At 40.7% G+C, this 20,303-nt stretch overlaps 1 protein-coding gene across 27 annotated transcripts in view; it reads right to left on the reverse strand.

Annotated features, from left to right (window-relative positions):
• The window catches only part of ADGRL2 (adhesion G protein-coupled receptor L2), a 202,702-nt gene that overhangs the window by 40,686 nt on the left and 141,713 nt on the right, over positions 1–20,303 (reverse strand). For 20 of the 27 annotated variants that reach the window (XM_077277690.1, XM_077277686.1, XM_077277685.1 and 17 more), the window contains exons 5-12: positions 15,549–16,349; positions 4,686–4,982; positions 4,297–4,400; positions 3,990–4,175; positions 3,585–3,623; positions 1,266–1,449; positions 616–738; positions 154–362 (exon numbers count right to left, since the gene is read on the reverse strand). In XM_077277690.1, the coding sequence (XP_077133805.1) occupies positions 154–362; positions 616–738; positions 1,266–1,449; positions 3,585–3,623; positions 3,990–4,175; positions 4,297–4,400; positions 4,686–4,982; positions 15,549–16,349 (1,943 nt within the window). The remainder of the gene's footprint in view (positions 1–153; positions 363–615; positions 739–1,265; positions 1,450–3,584; positions 3,624–3,989; positions 4,176–4,296; positions 4,401–4,685; positions 4,983–15,548; positions 16,350–20,303) is intronic. The other 7 variants (XM_077277691.1, XM_077277688.1, XM_077277687.1 and 4 more) reach the window with 1 other exon arrangement.

The raw sequence follows: 20,303 nt of genomic DNA on the forward strand, positions 1-20,303 counted from the left end.
CCGAGTTTCATTTAATTTTATGTTCGATGTCTGAAAGAAATTCTCCTTGTGACCCTGAGGCACATTTCCAATCCTGATGGAAACTTTTTCTTTAATAGTCCAACACCTCATTGCTCTCATCCCAAATTAATTTCCAACATGGCTACTACTCACATCGATGTGCTTCAGTGTGAAATACACGGGGTCCGTCAAGAACACGCGGCTAGATTCCTTGTTTATGGAAGCTGCGATCACGTCGGAGTTGACGGCGATACGTGTGCTGTTTCGACCAGCTAGATCGCTGCCCAGTTTGATGGTGGCATTTTCTGTGCTGAGGAACTGACCCAGGCTTTTGTACTTGATGAAGACCAACTTGGCCAAACCTGAAAGACAACGGGAGGAGGAAAAAAAAAATGAGCAAATACCACGCAGTTTTCCTGCCATTGCCAGGTTGCTCCAACAAGTCAAATCCGCAGACCCTCATTAAAGCGAAGCCCAGCAGAAACGAGAGCTGCTCTACAGATGTTTTTGCAGCTCTTAAAGGAATCGCCATTTGCTAATAAACAATTCCAATGCTAAGGTTACAGATCTGAGAGTTGGAACAATAGAGGTTGGACCATGTGCCCGGCAACTTACCATTCCTGCTGTTCTGTTTGACGGTGTTTGCAGAGAGCTGGATCAGGTTATCTTCATTGTTGCCCTGAGGAAATCTCAACTCTTGCACCTGGCCCTCTGTATTGAGCACAGCCACTTCGAGAACTGGTTACGGTGAACAAGAGTCGAGAAAGACGACAGCGGTGTTACAATGCAGCTATTATGAGCTCCCTCAACATGTGTGCAGGGGAAACAGTGGAACGGCTCTGTTAGTCTCTTGTTAATAGAAAACTGTGCTTAAGTTATATGAAAAGGCACATTGAAATCTAAATCTGCAGCCCCACAGCAGAACACTGTTTAATAGCGTTATAATGTTACGTTACAAGATATTCTGGTTTTTAGCTCCTTTGGTATTAGATAGGCTTAGAACAACTCAATATACCTGCGAACCTGGGAATTTTCAAAGCCTCCGATTCACGCTCCCTAAGCTAAACTTTACTTTGCTGAGGGAACCTATTTACACAGATTGCCCTCCCTGTACAATCAACTCTAAAACAAAATTCAATTAATAATCGCAAGAATCACAGGAAACCTCCCTCGTTAATTAGCAATTAAGGAAGTTTAATAATTGCAAGGATGACGAGCAACACCCGGCTATGAAACGCTACAGCTATGCCTACATGCGTTCTTACCGATATTGGTTGTAGGCATGGTTACTCTTGTAGGGTCCGCCAGGTTGTCCGCCAGTACGAATGCACCTTCCTCGAGGGTATCCAGTAACATTGTGGCGGCGTGGGCTTGCTCTGATGAATTCATGTCTCTCCATGACTCCAAAGCATCGAACCTTAGTAAGTTGTCCACAGTGTCCACAATGGCCTGCGAAAATAGACGTCAGCGTTAGGACATTGTGAACATCGAGCTATTTAGGGACAACTGTAATCCAACATATAAGTACCAAATGTTGGATCAGTTTGCAAAAAGTCCATTGTCATAAAGTACATGTACACCTGGAATGAATGAATCACGTGCAGAAAATAAAATCACGAGCAGGAACTTAAATAAATGAATTGCAAGCTTGTCATTAACTAGAAAGGATAAATCAAGGCGAATAAAAGGAAATATAGCCGACAGAAAAATACTTTGGTAATTATTGGTCATGCTGTATTTAAGGCTTATATTAACTTGCCAGGGAATGTCTAAACAGGCATTTTATGTGTGTTTCAACTGTATTTAAACCAGGCAACTTGCCATAAGGAAAAAAAAAAAGTAGGGCTGAACCGCCTATTAAAGAATGCCTATCTACACAAGTTACTTCACTTAGACTTTATGCCCAGACATCCAAGCCAAAAGGAGCCAAGTACGGAGGTATCCCTGCCAAAGGCGGGCATGTGGCCAGGAAAATTGTAGAAGCAAGGTATGTGATATCACAGGAAAAGAGGACTATGACACATATCAAGAGGACAAAGGCCTACGTATCTACCGTTTCATATCAGAATCCCTACTTTTCGGGAGGAAAGCCATTTTGGACAAATCTAACAATTGTAGACTGTTCGCTACCCAAAGGGTGTGCCTCATCTTACAAGACAAGCAAATGGTTATTCCGATCAGTGGATCATTGCGTTGATTACATGGAACAATTTTTTCATATTGATCATGGAAGAATAATCAGTGCCTTAAATAATGGACACTTTCCATCTGAAGGGTCATTGGGGAAGAGTTTTCTCATCATGCCATCATTGACTAAACAGATGGGTGAATAGAAATGGAGATGTTCCTAGAGCGGCATTCACCGATGCCAATAGCAGCTATAATTGGTTTAATAAGTGGTAAAGACCAAAATGCTCCAAGAAAAACACCAACTGTCAAACACACTTTCCATTAGCTTTAAAAATGGAAACCTCCCAAACCAGAACCCTTGTGCTGAGCCAGCATCCCCAAAGGTCAAATGCCAAAAAAAATTTCCACGAGACCAGGAAGCATCATTTAAATTCCACAAAAGGAGCCTAGATATGGGTGAACCAAAACTAAAATTGTAATTTTCAGCTTATTATCCCAAAGAATACACTCAGGGCAGCTTATAGAGGATAATAGTTGTCTACTACTCCACAGTTTAGAGAGAAGAGTGTGAAAGTTAAAGGTGGTCCTGAAGCATCTGCAAGGCGAAGATTAATTACTATAATCCATCTTAATATACTTTATTCCTGCAAAACCAGTCAACGATCCTTGCAGGTCGTGCCGGAGACGCGTCCGAATGCCACTGACGGGTTTCTCCTGCTCTAACAGAAGAAGCAGAACAGTCGAAAGCTCCAGTTGATACGGCTTTAGCCATTAACTGAAGTGAGACAGAAATTGCTCTGTCGAGGCCGGCTTCATTAGTCACAAAGAAACACAGATTGAGGCTTCTAATCTCAAGTTCAAATGAGTCCTCTGTCACCAGGAAGCGAATTGTTTCATTTGCATAGTGGAAGACGGCGTTTGGTTGGTAATTTTAAGAGCAGTTTATTTTTCTTATCGGGACCAAGGAACTCATTCATTTGAGAGCAACACAAATGACACCGGTCAGAAATTAAGGTCAAGAAGCGGCATAATACAGAGCTGCTGGTGACAGGAGTGATACATAAAAGGGAAAATTAGAAATGCCAGTGCAGTAAAAACAGATTTTTTTTCCCTTAAATTACAAATCATGGTCAGTTTCAATGCTCAGCAGTCAAAGATAAAGGGTGAGCCGTGTTGTGCACCTGTTCATACGCAGGCTGATGGCACAGTGATTGTTCATAAACACGTTTGTGGCGGTGCAGTCTATCACAGCGCTTTGTTACATGCATACGTACTGCAGTCACCGAATTTTGATGCGTGCAGCGCAGCCGTTCAGGTAATTGCAAGGTATTCATGAAGTTCCTCCAGCTCTGGGCTGAGTCTATGCAGGCTGGCTGCTGAGCATCAAAGACAGACAGATGCGCAGCGTGGAAGAAGGGAAGCACAAGACATAGGGAGGTAATTGGAAATAATACCTTTAAGTAAACTCTGCAAGTCTTCTCTCGCTTTTGCAGCTTTGCAGAAAGAGAACCAGAACATTAGATTGAAAAATACTTTTCAGAAATGTAAAACCAGCATTTAAACAGATCTGGCAGCTGTAAAAGCACAAGGCAGCCATATTGAGAAATAATATGCAAGTAGTCAAAGGCAATAAGGAAGCAGACTTCTAATAATCCGCCATTTTAAGCAATGGCTAACTTTTGTATGTTCTCATGAAAATGTTCAAAAACCTAAAAGCCAAAATCTGATCATTGACTAGATGCATGTAGGCAAGAACAAGTCCTCAGGGATTAACTCCAGAACCATTTATGGTGATTGACAACCAAGATCTAACATATCCATAAAACCTTCCACCGACTGATACAAAAAGGGTTCCTTACCTTATTATAGCTGCGACCAACAGAGTCTTTCTCGCTAGGCTTCAGCTCCTGCAACTGAGCATCTAAGATGTCCACCAGCTGTTCCATGAGTCTAATCGTGGAGCTGATGTCCCCGGCAAACACTGGCTCTTTAGTGAATTTTGCCAAATCGTTCGCAAGGTTAGCAGCATTTTCTCCACTCCGAATCTGTAGCACAACATCATAAAAAATAGTCAGGAAATACAATGAATATCCTTGGCAATAAGAGATCTAGTTAATAGGTTGAAAGAACTTCATCCAACAAACCCCATTAGCTTATCTAACCCACCTTCTGAGCCAGTTGGTTGACCCAATGTGAGGTGCAATTGCTAAGATCTGGGCCCCTTTCGTTCCAGGTTCCAGTGGTGATCAAGCAGAGGTATGAAGCTGTCCCTTTAGTAGGAAAGTTGAAATCCATAATTAAAAAGACAAAAATAAAGAAGAAAGCGAACATTGAAATGAGGACATGAAGCGATTAACACAAAGCAGGAGATAGATCAGAATTGGTGAAACCTGGTGATGGCGGCGATTAGAAATTCAGAACTTTATCTGGGATTGCATATCATGAAAAGGAGACTGACATATTCCAGAGAGCACGTAAAAGAGCTCATGGAAAAAAACTAAAAAAAAAATTGAAACTGAAAGAGAATATTGCATACATAGAAAATAATATTGTACCTCGAGTTCCTTTGGGGCAGGGGCGTTCTACAAGCATCCCTCTCTGTGTCTGCGGCCAACTGATCCCCTTCAATTCCTTAGCTAGACAGAACTTCTCCGGCAAAGGAAAGACGCTGGTTGGTGGAGGATTCTTTGTGGTAGAAAGAACCGCTGGAGGCTTGAGTCCTTTACTTCCTTCTTTTGTACCTGCAGCTGATGTAGTGCTAATTAGAGCTTTCTGTGAAGTCGTGGTGGTGGTTGATACGGTTGTCTCGAGTAGCTGAACTGGTGGTGTTTCTGCCACTACGGTTGTAGGCACTGTTGAGAAAAATTGGAAAATGCAATTAAAGATAGACAAAATCTTGTTTAAAGATCGCCTTGAGCTTTCCGGGATTTTTTTTCTTTTTTGGAATATATGTCAGGCAAAGCGCAAGGAGGAGAAGAGAACACAAAAAAGCAGCTGAGGAACCGAACTGTGAGCTATAAAGAAAATTCAACAGAGAATCAGACAAGTGCACCGTACACGTCCTTCATATACTCTACGTGCAGATAGAAGATGGGAACTATGGATATGTCAGAATAACAAAATCATGTGCATTTAACACTCCCCAACAATATTCATCAACACAAGACCATGCAGCACTTACAATACCAGCATTACCGTCCGGAGCGAGAGCACAAGGACTGTAAACCGAGTGGGCATGGATGGCACAAATGAAAAACTATTGTTATCCAGGCCAAAGTCACATCGTCCATCAATCCCTTTCCGTTTTTAAAGAGCAGTGATAACCAATGGTCAAAAAAATGATACTGGATGTGTAACTAGAGGAGGTGTAGAGGTAGCAGTCACCTCCAGTGCCCCAAACGAGAAATCCGTTAATATATATGACGAGTCAGAGTTGTCTGTGAAAGATTTTGCATTGGTGTCCAGAGCGTCAAATGATCCCTATTATTAGGCTACATTCACACATCAGTAAGGCTAGTGATGTCCATGCAGGCAGGAGTCTTCCAACCTGACGCCCAACGTCTTACCTCTGGAGTGATGACAGCTGCTTTACGTCTTTGATTAGATTTATGACGGTATTTTCAACTTTTTTGATTACTTCTTGAAGTCTGTAGACAGACATTTCGGGGTGATGACAACCCTATCATGAGCTGATGAGCTTTCAGTAGGGTTGAACAATCTGGTCTGCAGGTTCTGTCCCAGACGTTGGTGGACGTAATCATCACTTTAGAATTCAGATCTGTATCTGGTCTGGAGAACATTCACTCCCAATGCAAACAATCATGGGTCCCCAGTCATCTGACGAAGCCTTATGTTGAGGTGATGACCTAGAAAACCCTTATTTTTCTGTTCCAACTGAGTTTTCCCACACAGCAGGCCACCGCTAACAGAGTGAACATCGCAGTGCATACTCTTCCATAACCAATGTGCCCCATGGATGCTGCACATTACTGGAGGGAAATATTGAGCAATGCCTCTGACACTGCAGAATTCTCCCTCCAGGGGCTGTGATCAGAAAAGAGGGTGAAGGTCCATTTGCCCCAACAACACACAGGGACTTATTTGCTGATGGACAGTCAATTGGATTTATTCACGTCAGATGGGAAGTGAATGAGAACAAATCAATCAGTGCATAGGCTGCCATTGTTCTCAGCAGCTCAGGGTTTGTCTACACAGCAAAATGTGCTGCCGAGAATGACGATCTATTTGTCAAACCAAAAAGATAATTTCACCTGATGAATTAATGTTTTTCCAATTAGTTGGGGAACTGCCGGTCTGTCTTATCTGCACAATTATCGTAATCGAGCATTCCTGAAAATCATACGGCGATCTACACTTACGCACTTTCCGAAGAGAAGTTTTGCATTTATAGGTCTCTATCTACATTTTGACATTATAGGGACAGTCTCATCTCTATCAGAAATGCAGTGGAAAACAGTGTATTGTTCCCAGTAATCCCTCACTGGTGAGAGGCAATGGGATTACGGATATGAAGTCGAGAAAAATCCGTTCCTCCACCCCGTGATCACTACAGTATCGCACACATCTTAGACCCTCCCTACGTGTGTGTGATATTAACAAGTCCTTGATAAGCTGCATTTTTATAATCTTTCTACTTTAGGATTAGCGCTGTAAGCTTCTCCGGCCCGTGCCGATAGGTCACCATTTAGACGTGGTGATTTAGGCAGCGGTTACTCGGCCGCCTTTGATCACACGACTATATATACCTGATTATAGGGTCGGCTAGATACAAGTGACAGTTAAAGCAGCTTGACAAGGAGACACCGGCACATACCCTGAAAGGAGAGCTGCAAAAATGAGATGTTTGAGACAATGCCGTGCATGAAAATAATTCCCGGCCCATCTTCCCACCCAGCACTGATTTTTGCTTGAGAGATTTCGGCATGCCTGATTAGACCTGAACAGAGGCGAGCGTTGCATGCATGTCTTCCTTTAGAGATGGAACATTTCATGAACTGACATGGTTTCTTTAGATAAAACCAATAGAGAAAGGGGAGCGAAGTCGTTCAGTCAAGGGACGGTACGCAGCGCTGAATGAGAAGTGACAACACTGAAGGATGGAAATTCTCGGAGCCGCCGATTCAGACTTTTCTGTGCTGCTCTGCCGCGATGAGGTCAGGACGCAGAAAGCAAATTAATTGATAGCGGCTCTGTGTATAGGACTTTCTCCTTGATTTAGCCGGTGGAATTTCAAAGCTCGCCTTCTGCCATTCCCAAGGCTTTCTTTTCCTTCCCCTTTGTGGGGGAGCCGACAATGTGAAGCTCGGTTCACACTGGTGACTAAGTGACAGGAGAATTAATAAATGAGGTCATCCTTTAGGGACGCTGACTTTTTTTTTCGTCCTCGTTTGCAGACCACTGACGGATTAATTACATTTTAATTTTGCATCCAAACGATTTGCAAAAAATATTATATTCCTGCTACATTGTCAGAGGAACATTCATGATTTTGACACTTTATATCAATTGTAGACACAAAACTGTACAAGCATCAATCGAAAGAGCCCGAATGATAGAAAAAAAAGCTAAAAAAAAAAAGAGAATCATCTGAACCGCCATCAATCCAGGCGTAAAACCACGGTGGTGTATTCCAGACCAATGTAGTAATTACCGTCCTCCGCACACATTATACCCGGACCTGACCCAACGCGTAAATCACAGAGTTTACATACAAAAAAGATCGAGTTAAAAAAATATATAAGAAATTGCCTCAATATTTCTCACACACAAGGAAATAATTCTGAAGCCTAAATAAACTGAAGCTCGAAGAGAAACCTGAAACCAAAGCGTCAATTCAGCTTGGCTCCGGATTCACGGTTCTTTTTCTTTTAGCTTTTTTTTCCTTGGAGTAAATATTTGTATTTAAAAGGAAATCTGTCAACCGAAAATTACCTATTATTTAAGTCAGATTCTTGGGTTACATTTATTTTTAAACATTTTCGCCAATGTTTTTTTTTTCAAATCATAATCTGTATTAAAAAAAAAAAAAAAAGTAATATTCTTGTAATATTCATTTGCCACTCAGGGTATTTTAGACTATTTTTTTCCTGTACTTGCAGGAAGAATTTTCAGCAGGTTCACTATCATAGGCATGGCTACAACAACAGGTAACACCTCTGTATACAGCTGATAACACAAGATCCACCATTTACAATAGGTGATGTCACAGCTCACCTCCACCTCCTGTACAATGACTGATAACACCTCTATATACAGGAGATAACACAGGATCCACCATTCACAATAGGTGATGTCACAGCTCACCTCCACCTCCTGTATAATGACTGATAACACCTCTATATACAGGAGATAACACAGGATCCACCATTCACAATAGGTGATGTCACAGCTCACCTCCACCTCCTGTACAATGACTGATAACACCTCTATATACAGTAAATAACACAGGATCCACCATTCACAATAAGTGATGTCACAGCTCACCTCCTCCTCCTGTACAATGACTGATAACACCTCTATATACAGTAGATAACACAGGATCCACCATTCACAATAGGTGATGTCACAGCTCACCTCCTCCTCCTACTGTACAATGAATGATAAGACCTCTATATACAGTAGATAACAGGATCTACCATTCACAATAGATGTCACATCTCACCTCCTCCTGTACAATGACTGATAAGTGATAACACCTTTATATACAGTAAATAACACAGGATCCACCATCCACAATAGATGATGTCACAGCTCACCTCCTCCTCCTGTACAATGACTGATAACACCTCTATATACAGTAGATAACACAAGATCCACCATTCACAATAGGTAGTCACAGCTCACCTCCTCCTCCTGTACAATGACTGATAACACCTCTATATACAGTAGATGACACAGGATCCACCATTCACAATAGGTGATGTCACAGCTCTCCTCCTCCTCCTGTACAATGACTGATAACACCTCTATATACAGTAGATAACACAGGATCCACCATTCACAATAGGTGATATCACAGCTCACCTCCTCCTCCTGTACAATGACTGATAACACCTCTATATACAGTAGATAACACAGGATCCACCATTCACAATAGGTGATATCACAGCTCACCTCCTCCTCCTGTACAATGACTGATAACACCTCTATATACAGTAGATAACACAGGATCCACCATTCACAATAGGTGATGTCACAGCTCACCTCCTCCTCCTGTACAATGACTGATAACACCTCTATATACAGTAGATAACACAGGATCCACCATTCACAATAGGTGATATCACAGCTCACCTCCTCCTCCTGTACAATGACTGATAACACCTCTATATACAGTAGATAAAACAGGATCCACCATTCACAATATGTGGTGTCACAGTTCACCTCCTCCTCCTGTACAATGACTGATAACACCTCTATATACAGTAGATAACACAGGATCCACCATTCACAATAGGTAATGTCACAGCTCACCTCCGCCTCCTCCTGTACAATGACTGATAACACCTCTATATACAGTAGATAACACAGGATCCACCATTCACAATAGGTGATGTCACAGCTCTCCTCCTCCTCCTGTACAATGACTGATAACACCTCTATATACAGTAGATAAAACAGGATCCACCATTCACAATATGTGGTGTCACAGTTCACCTCCTCCTCCTGTACAATGACTGATAACACCTCTATATACAGTAGATAACACAGGATCCACCATTCACAATAGGTGATATCACAGCTCACCTCCTCCTGTACAATGACTGATAACACCTCTATATACAGTAGATAACACAGGATCCACCATTCACAATAGATGATGTCACAGCTCTCCTCCTCCTCCTGTACAATGTCTGATAACACCTCTATATACAGTAGATAACACAGGATCCACCATTCACAATAGGTGATGTCACAGCTCTCCTCCTCCTCCTGTACAATGACTGATAACACCTCTATATACAGTAGATAACACAGGATCCACCATTCACAATAGATGATGTCACAGCTCACCTCCTCCTCCTGTACAATGACGGATAACACCACTGTTTGCAGCAGATAACATAAGTTCTAATCACAAGTGTAGTCACAGCTCACCACCTCAGCCTCCCTTCACCTTTGCACACACTCATTAGATGTTTTAATTCAACACATAGCATCAGAGTCTGTTCTTTGTGGAAAAAGTAAAATAACGCTTTTGGGCGTTTGCTCGATAATGTGGCCGCGGTTCTAGATATCTAAATGTTTTGTACAATTTTATTACTTGTGATTTTTTAATACTTTAGTGACATGCGGAACCTGTGTTAATATTTTTTGCCCAGTAACGGACTAAAGTGCGGCATTTTACCACTTTGTGAAAGGAACATCTGACATAATAAATGCAAAAAAAGAGCATCCATTAACATATGCCAATTGATGAATTTGCTGTAAAGTTCACCGGCAAAAATAGAAAGAGGAGAAAGAGGAATGAAAAAAATGCAATAGAGGATTCAGGCCGGAGACTTCGTCTATTGGGCGGAAGAACGATGATTATTTTCTCCCTCCACGTCTGTCACAGTTTATCAAAATTCTCCAAATGATCAGTAATCGTGAAATTATTATTTTTTTTTACTTTTTTTTTTCTTCGCTTTTTTTTATTGAAAGGATGGGAGAGTAATGATGAAATGTGGCAAAGTGCTATTAGTGCCGTCATTAGGTCTGTATCCCACCGCACGCTGAACTGATTAGTGGATATTTAATCACTCAGATGTGGATTCAAATTAGCACCATTACATTAGCCTGGATTCTAGGTAATTCTGGAAACATGTAGGTTATTTTTATCCCCCGAGATCGGCATTGATAACAGGACTTCTGACAGCTTCCTCTGGTCGTATAATTAGGTGGCAATCACAAGTGGATGGCACGCTCCGGCTTCTGCCTTCAAAATTCATTATTTCAACAATTAAAGATATTTTTTTATTTCACATTGTATCTTGGATTTCGCTAAACTGGGTGTGAAATGATCTTCTTGTTTGGACTCGAGGAGCCACAAATACTGATGATTAATACCCGAGCACCAGACAGTACCATGCCGAGTGGGTCATCGAGGATGAGGAGGATTTTCTGCCACTGGGACAATAGAAATGCTTGAAAATGTTGAAAGAGATGCAACGCCATAGGATCATCCAATTTTTCACAAAACGTGTGGCCGGTAAAAATATCGCCCAAACGTCATCATTTTGTTACATGGCACATATGTAAAATCAAAACATGTACGTCTGCAAACGGTTATAATATATGTGATGAAGGACGTGGATACAACAAAAATCCTGAGTCCCCGACTCATCGGGACATTGATGGACATCCACAGAGCCTGTAATGGGGCCATCGGGATCCTTCATGGCGTCCGTCACTACTTGATCCAGAGTTGATCGGTAAAAAAACAGATACAATCTTCAACGTTTATTCCGTAAGTATCAAACAATTAAAATCCACGTCGGTGACAGAAAGACCACTGACGCGTTTCTGTGTGCACTTAAGACATAGACAATATTCTTTGGTTACAGAGTTCAAGACAAAATTCACGTCTCAGTGATTTCTTGCCGTACTGGGATCTGGGATCAAATCCGATAACAAATAGAGTGAAGATGGAATCTGTAGTTCTCTCCCTGACGATCATTTGTGTTTCCTTTGGGGTCTTCAATTTCCTCCCACTATGAAAAAACACACCGATAGACAAATTGTCCTGTGTGACTACAGGAGACAGCAAAAATAAATTACCGCCTCCCCCATTAAGGATAAGGATTGATGTCAGGTATGAGGATCTTGGTGCAGCAAAACAGAAAAGTGAATTCACTTTTTCTTTTTTTAACAGCTAAAACCTAAAATTTGCATTTTTGAAGTTAATAAAAAAAGCCAAATGAATGCAATGATGAGAAAACATTCTGGAGGAAAGTAAGTAATGAATGTGAGAAATGTAACGAAAATGCTGGGGGAGAATTGCCAGGTTCTTTGGAAGAAGTTTGCTAATATTGGTACATAAGACATTTAAATGGCGCCAGCGCTTGTTAATGCATGCTGGGGAACTCACAGACCACTAAACTTCCCAAAGAAAAAACAAGTAGTTTGGGCAAAGAGGGAATGTGAGGACAAAACCAATGTAGCGAGAGCGCGCTGCTCGGCCAGATCTGCAGAACACCGGAGGAATTGCACAGATCGCTCTGCTACCCACATCCAATATATCGTAGCCACCCACAGTTGGCAAACCGGGCGCCCCGATCCATCCTCCATATGTCGCTGGATGATTCCCGCGCACGCTGGCTTAATTTCAGGATGTCATTTTCTAGAATTGGGTCTAAAAACTTTATTTTTTTCCTTTGGCTGAAAACATCAGTTTTAAATTAATATGAACTGTGCGCAAATAACTTGGACGTCTTGGTCTTCACGGTAGTGTCAAGATACATTATAGGGATTTTCGAAAACCTGCATCAATTTCCACCCACAAAAAATGCAAATAAGAAAATAGTAAAAAAAAACACATTGTATCTTTTGAGAGTACGTAATGAGTGGAGACAAGCAAGCAGGAATGGAGGCCGAGCTCTGCCGGATTATCAGAGGAGCTGAAGGTCAGAGATCGACAAGTCACCATCACTGAGAAAGGAAGGAGAAAAGCAAGGATACAAGGTGATCGTCATAAATGCAACCTGCACCATCCCACCACTGATGGTGACCATGTTACAAAAAGGCCTCACTGCAAGATTTGTTATAGAGCGCCATGCTGCCACGTTAGATCGCTGACCAAATCCACAGCATTGGGCCGTGTTCACACGGTCAGTACTTGGTCAGTAGTTTAGATCAGTATTTGTAGCCAAAATCAGGAAAGGAAAAGTAGAATAGAAACGCTTCACCAAATCTGTATTTATCACCTTCCTGGTTACAAATACTGACCGAATACTAAACGTGTGAACGCGGCCTAAGAGTCACAATCCTCAAGAACACAAAAAAAATCTGATTAGAAATGATGCAATTTTTAATCTTAGAGCCCCGGACTCCCGCTCCCATGTAATATAAATGTTGCAGTGTTTTTGTCTCCTGCATTTTACAATTCAAGCCACGTGGGTTCCTGAATTCTTTTGCCCCCTGTGCGCTTAAAGACGCCCTTGATCTGTGCATTTTTTATGCCACTGTAAGATTCTATGTGGAACATTAAAACTACATGTAAAAATGCAGTAAAAAGCGCAGAATCCCAGATTTCTGACACTTCTAATCTGCACCAAAAACAATGCAGTAATCATCGCAGATTACTATTGGCGCACACACCTGCTGAAGAAAAGCAGCAAAAAAAAGCAGCATTTACACAGTGGAAACTATGGGCTTCTACGATTTCTCATCCTAAAAAAAAAACAATCTAATCAAATAAGTTGGGGAAACACAAAAATCCCTTATGTGGGAGCCGACAAATCCTTTATCATTGAAAATGAACCAGGTGTCGAGATTAAACAAATATTTACAGACAAATGTATTTACTAACAAAACCAATCGCACCCCACGAGGTTCTGTCCAACATCGCCGAAAATGATACAAGTGGGGAAATTGCAAATTCTGGGTCTCCGACATCTAAAAGGCCCTTCAACAAGAACGCTCTGTCCTGAGCCGCGTCTCCCTCTACAGCAGATCATTCCTCTGTAAACTAAAAATCACGATAATCAGCCCAAGGCCAAACCTGAAATTTAGAGTTGCAGATTAGAAACTGGATAGTTTACAACAATCTATAACTTTGTCAAGCAAGAAGACGACGAGACAAGGCAGAAAACCCGAATGCAGACGCTCTACTGATCTACATAGAACAAATTAAAAGAGCTGAACTATTATCGATGCAAATTACAGAAAGGCCGAGCAGCAGAACTCAGCCGTACGATAAACGGACTAGAATTAAAAGAAGAAAAACAAAAAATACAATAACCAAAAATAATAATAAAAAAAAAAAAAAAAGATCACACAGTAATTGAGGCTGGAGCTTTCTTGGCTACACAGCACAGCAGTGAAGATCTGTGACCTCACGGAATCAGTGACTGTGCGGGATCGTAAATTATAGCGAGATTACAGCTCCATGCAGCCACTGTATAATTGGTGAGTGGGGAGTGAGTCTCCTCGCAGATAGCAGCGGGGCCAGAGGTGATCGCAAACCATTGACACTTCAACAGCTTGTGGTTACAAACGCTTCTACATCTAGAAATCTACGAGTAAAAACATCTGGGTTCTTCTGTAAGAAAAGCAAAGACATGAGGAAAACTTGCATTTTCTCCAAAAGGAAGTAAAAAATAGACGTCAAAAACATCAAACACGTTTAAAAGGGGCAAAAAGCGCAAATTAGATGACACCTAGGACAGAAAAATGAAAAAAATGTGCGCCCAAGTCTACGGAGCAGAAGACCATATACAATACAGTTTACCAACAGTCACGGCTGTCATCTAAAATCACTACACTGAGCGCGCAACATCTGTCAGAAGGTGTAACCGGAGATCAAGGGCACATTTCTTGTCTTCAGATACAAGGCGTGACTTGCACACATTGTCAGGTCTTTACATCTATTACTCTGTATCAAGCCGAGCATCTTTTGTGCTGTGCTCACGTGTGAAAGTGTCATGACGCACATCATTTCATGATCCGGAATCCCTGATCGGTTCATTTGCAAAAAATAATAAATTTAAGAGATGAAATAGTTGACTTCTGTATCACCGTACAATACTTCACTGAGGTTTGTTTTTTACAAGATCTAAGCACATAAACATTTCTAGTTTTCAGGTGAAAGTAAGAGAAATAACTTCACAGTAATAAAAAAGGCCAATAACAAAAAAAGGAACTAGATTCCCAGTAATAAAAACAGACCAAAGAAAATGAAAAAGAGACTTGGCTTTGAACAAGGTTTAGTGGAACTTTTGATTTAGCAAAAATAACTTTGGCTCATGGCAATTTTATTGTTAATATTTTTCCCCTTATTTCTTCACTTTTATGCATTTATTTTTTATTTGTTCTATTTAATTTTGAATAATTTTCACTTTTAAACATTCACTTTTTCTTTAAGAATTAAAATATTTCTGTTTATATGATTATACGCTAATGAATATAAAAGTAATAAAAACAAATCGGTAAAGAATAATAAAATGTTGAATTTAGGATATTAACGTTCACATTTATCTACTTTTGTATCTCATGTGATTATATAATTTCACTTAGATAAAAACCAACCGTGACTATAAGGGATTCCAAATTATAATATACATGAACCTTTACTGTGATCATTAATTTGTCTATAAAAGGCAAAACAAATGCAAAACAATGACTAAAAGATAGAGCTTTGACCCACACAATGCCACAAGAATGAAGCTATAAGCAGAGCAGAGACACACGGATCTTACCTTGGGCTAAGTCCTGAAGGATGAACTCTAGAGAGTATCGGAGAATGAAGTTGTTATTCCACACGTACAGCTGGTTGTCCCTGGGGTTGTAATCCACAGCGGCGATGTATTGATACTGATTGGGGAACGGAATATCAACAGCCTCTCCTCGGTTCAGCTTGGTGTTGAAGATGTAGTCAATTGCGTTCTTCCCGGTTTCACTCTCGTTGTCTTGGTAGACGGAGCGCACCACATACAGGACCCCACATATCATAAATGCATTGGAGGCCGCCCGTTTATCGTAAGAGGTTTCAAACGTTGCCTCAAACCGTAGGGTGTAGGGATTTAATTGGCTGATCACGATCATTCCATTGTTTTGCTCCGTTGCGTAGACTACCCACAAGCCATTTTCATCGACCGCCAAGTCGATATCAGTTTTCCCACCCCATCTATATGGAGATGTGTCGTGGTAATTGGCATAATTTATAATTGCTTCCCCACTCTTGATTCTAGTCCTCAGGTCAAATTTAACAATATTCCTTGTTCTTTCCTTGTTAAAAAACACTGCACCGTCGTAAATCACAAATCCAGTGCCGTCCACCCGGTTAGGAAGTTTGTAGGTTGTAGTCTGTCGGCCATTTTGAAAATCTTGCAATGAGGCGTATTCTATTAATGTATCCGTACGATACGGAGTCCAGGGCATGAAATAAATTTTATCTGCAGCTTGGAGGGGGTCTTTGCACCAGGCACCTGCCTTCTGTTCAGCTTCAAAAATATATGGTGAGTCCACAACTCCTTTCAACACCCCAGGGCAAACAAAAACTAGTGAAAAGTAGAAAGAGGATTATTTCACAAAACAAATATTAACATTGTTTCTCTCTTAACCATGTCCAGTAGCAATATTTTCAATATTAAGAAAAAAAAAACAACAAAAAAAAACAACAGAAACAAAAAGGTGAAATTTAAAAAACTGTAGATGAAGAATGTGACATTCATGGTGTTAAAATAAACTACTAATTTACATCGGATTCCACTTTAGGGAAGTAAATCGTATGACTGTAATGAACCAGAAGAATGATTTTCATTTAGGCTGAAATCTGTCAGACAATGAAAAACCACACGCAATTATATGCCAATAAAGTAAAATAACGTGGATGGTTTTCCATTGGTGCCTTAAAAAGATATGAACCGAGGGAAGAAAACAAAGCAAGAACATCTCAAAAAAATGAAGGAAAACAACATTTATACAGTAAAGATCGGGCTGGAAAAGTAAAAATATAAAATAAAGAATAATGAAAAATAAAGAAAAGAAAAGAAGAAGAACCCCAACAGACAAATTGGAGCAATGGAGGAAAAAGCCTGTACATGTGGCATGCTTGGGGAAAGAGTATAGGAAGCCAGGCAAGAAGTACATGACTAAAGAAACAGTAAAATAAAGGAAAAACAAAAAGAAAATCACTTAGGGTTCAAGGAAGAGAGCAAGAAAACATTTCCCACAAGAAATGCAGAGACTGTGTCCCACCTATGTGACATATCCAGAACACTGTTTTATTAGCAGTCAACTTGTGTATGAAGTGTAGAAATGCAATCCTGCTGAATACAGAACGTCAGTGTTTAGGGATAAGGGGGATCGAGAAGGTTAACATCCATATGGCACATAACAGGGAGCTGGGGGTTCGGGCTGGAATTGGTTATTTACCTTTTTGCTCCACTTCTATTTTAAGCATTGGAAGAGAAAGTGAAAAAGGGGTGCAAGGAGAAAAAAGAGAGATTAACATGAATGGACCATTTACTCGATAGCGCAATCAGTACACACACTAAAGTAGGGACACAGCAAGAAATCCGCTAATTTGGATAAATGAAGAGACTGGAACACCTAGTGAAAGAAAGAGCTGTTATACGATCGGTGGTGATGGGGGCGAGGTAAGTTCTGACCAGCTTTCAATATGTGGGTGGGAGATGGGGAGGGAAAGACATGCATCTCGAAACCGCTAAGCCTCGCGTGAGAGGCCGAAAAATGGCCGACTTGTGCAAACAGCTCAACAGGTAGACATCTACCGGATATTCAACAGGTAGACATCTACCGGATATTCAACATGTAGACATCTACCGGATATACAACATGTAGACATCTACCGGATATACAACATGTAGACATCTACCGGATATACAACATGTAGACATCTACCGGATATACAACATGTAGACATCTACCGGATATACAACATGTAGACATCTACCGGATATTCAACATGTAGACATCTACCGGATATACAACATGTAGACATCTACCGGATATACAACATGTAGACATCTACCGGATATACAACATGTAGACATCTACCGGATATACAACATGTAGACATCTACCGGATATACAACATGTAGACATCTACCGGATATACAACATGTAGACATCTACCGGATATACAACATGTAGACATCTACCGGATATACAACATGTAGACATCTACCGGATATACAACATGTAGACATCTACCGGATATACAACATGTAGACATCTACCGGATATACAACATGTAGACATCTACCGGATATTCAACATGTAGACATCTACCGGATATACAACATGTAGACATCTACCGGATATACAACATGTAGACATCTACCGGATATACAACATGTAGACATCTACCGGATATACAACATGTAGACATCTACCGGATATACAACATGTAGACATCTACCGGATATACAACATGTAGACATCTACCGGATATACAACATGTAGACATCTACCGGATATACAACATGTAGACATCTACCGGATATACAACATGTAGACATCTACCAGATATTCAACATGTAGACATCTACCGGATATTCAACATGTAGACATCTACCGGATAATCAACATGTAGACATCTACCGGATATTCAACATGTAGACATCTACCGGATATACAACATGTAGACATCTACCGGATATTCAACATGTAGACATCTACCGGATATACAACATGTAGACATCTACCGGATATACAACATGTAGACATCTACCGGATATACAACATGTAGACATCTACCGGATATCACCCGCTACATTGTTTAATCTGTGGCCGCTGCAATGGCCAGCAAGCCCCAAATTCTCCTTTACACTGGTGATGTATATGCAGATGCATTTATACAGAATTTTATTCCACCATTTTATTTTATCCATTTAATTTATAGAAAGGAAGGCGTCCGGAGCTAATAATTCCGAGCCAGAAAAACAAGTAATTATATAAACCCAACTGTTAAATGTCACAAATCAGTTTTCTGAGTTTAGCATCGTTACACTAGTTTTAAAAAAAATTGGGAATTTTCATCTTCTCCAAAGAAAATTACCGAGGCTCATAAATAAGTATTTCCATGAGATGCTGGTTGGGACCCTAAGACAACAGTATAAGGCTAGTATCACACGTTCAAGTTTCATGGCCCAAAAGTGAGCCGTGATGTACTGACGCGGCCAAGGGACTCCTGACCCGACCTCAGCCTCATGGGCCCAAGAGGCTGTGAAAATCTTCAGGAGACCTGTGGCCAGATTAAAAATTCTGTTCCACTCTTGGACATTGATACATGGATGGATTAAGGGGTAGTGTCTCTCCTTGTGGATAGTGACATACTTGACATGCCAGTGTAAGGAGACTTATAGGCCATGCAACGCACCTATCGGAAATTAAACATGCAAATTGCCTCTTCAAAGAGGACGAGGACTTGAACTCGTGTGGCAAGGCTTGTTAAAGGGTCAATATTAGCGTTAAGGATTGCTACTTCCAATAGGTGGCAGTAGAGTTCTAGTTCTCTTCCTGTCTGAAGAGGCAATTTGTATACTCATATGGGCGAAACGCCTAAAAGGAATATTCTACTTACTCCTACTCTTAAAGTTAAAGCCTATATTCACACTACAAATTTCCATTTGGAATTCTCAAACATTCAGATTTAATTTTTCGATTTAGGCCTCTTTTTTCTCGTTTGTTTGTTTTTGATTCATTTTCACTAACTAAAAAAATCTAATCCCACTATGGGACCATTCATATTCATCTGGAACACCATGTGTCGTGCCGGACCCCTCCAAGGAGCCGGATCACAGCACTCATTATTCAAGCAGATCCAACTGGTGAAAAAGCAGAATGACTACTGAAGCCATTATGTGATCAGCTGGAGCACAAGAAAACTGATCTAGATGCCCCAGATACATGTGAACGGGCCTCAATCCAAAAGGTTTACTTGAAAGATTTTTTTTTTTTAGATCACATTTTTTCTTATCAACACATTTTTATCTGTGGGGTGCAGCAACTAACCTGACGACTTAGGCCATGATCCGATGTGCCTGTGCAATAGCAACTTCCTCTGATTATCGCATTTCTGCTTGAGGTTTTTTTTATGCATTTTCTTCTTTATCTGATGAATTTTTGGTACATATTTGAAGCAGCATTTTTTATATATATTTTTTTAGTGCAGTTCTCAGATTCCCCAAAATGCAGCAGAGAATAATGCGGCGTTTACACTGAAAGTGAACACAGCCTTAAGGTGCATCAGTTATATAAAAAAAGGAAAACTTGTACAATTAGGACACAATTTCCATTCAGACACCATGCTGTGTGTAGAAAAAAAAACAACAGTATTTGTTAAAAGGTTTTGTGGATCTGCCGGCAGCGGAGAACGTGCCATCTGCATTACACGACCATGCTGGTTTGTGAACAAAAATAAACTGTGCTGTTAATTAGCGCGTGTACTACAACCCTTCTACGGGAAGAACAAAACACATTCTTAC

The sequence above is a fragment of the Ranitomeya variabilis genome, chromosome 8 (assembly GCF_051348905.1).
Source record: "Ranitomeya variabilis isolate aRanVar5 chromosome 8, aRanVar5.hap1, whole genome shotgun sequence".
NCBI classification, from domain to species: Eukaryota; Metazoa; Chordata; class Amphibia; order Anura; family Dendrobatidae; genus Ranitomeya; species Ranitomeya variabilis.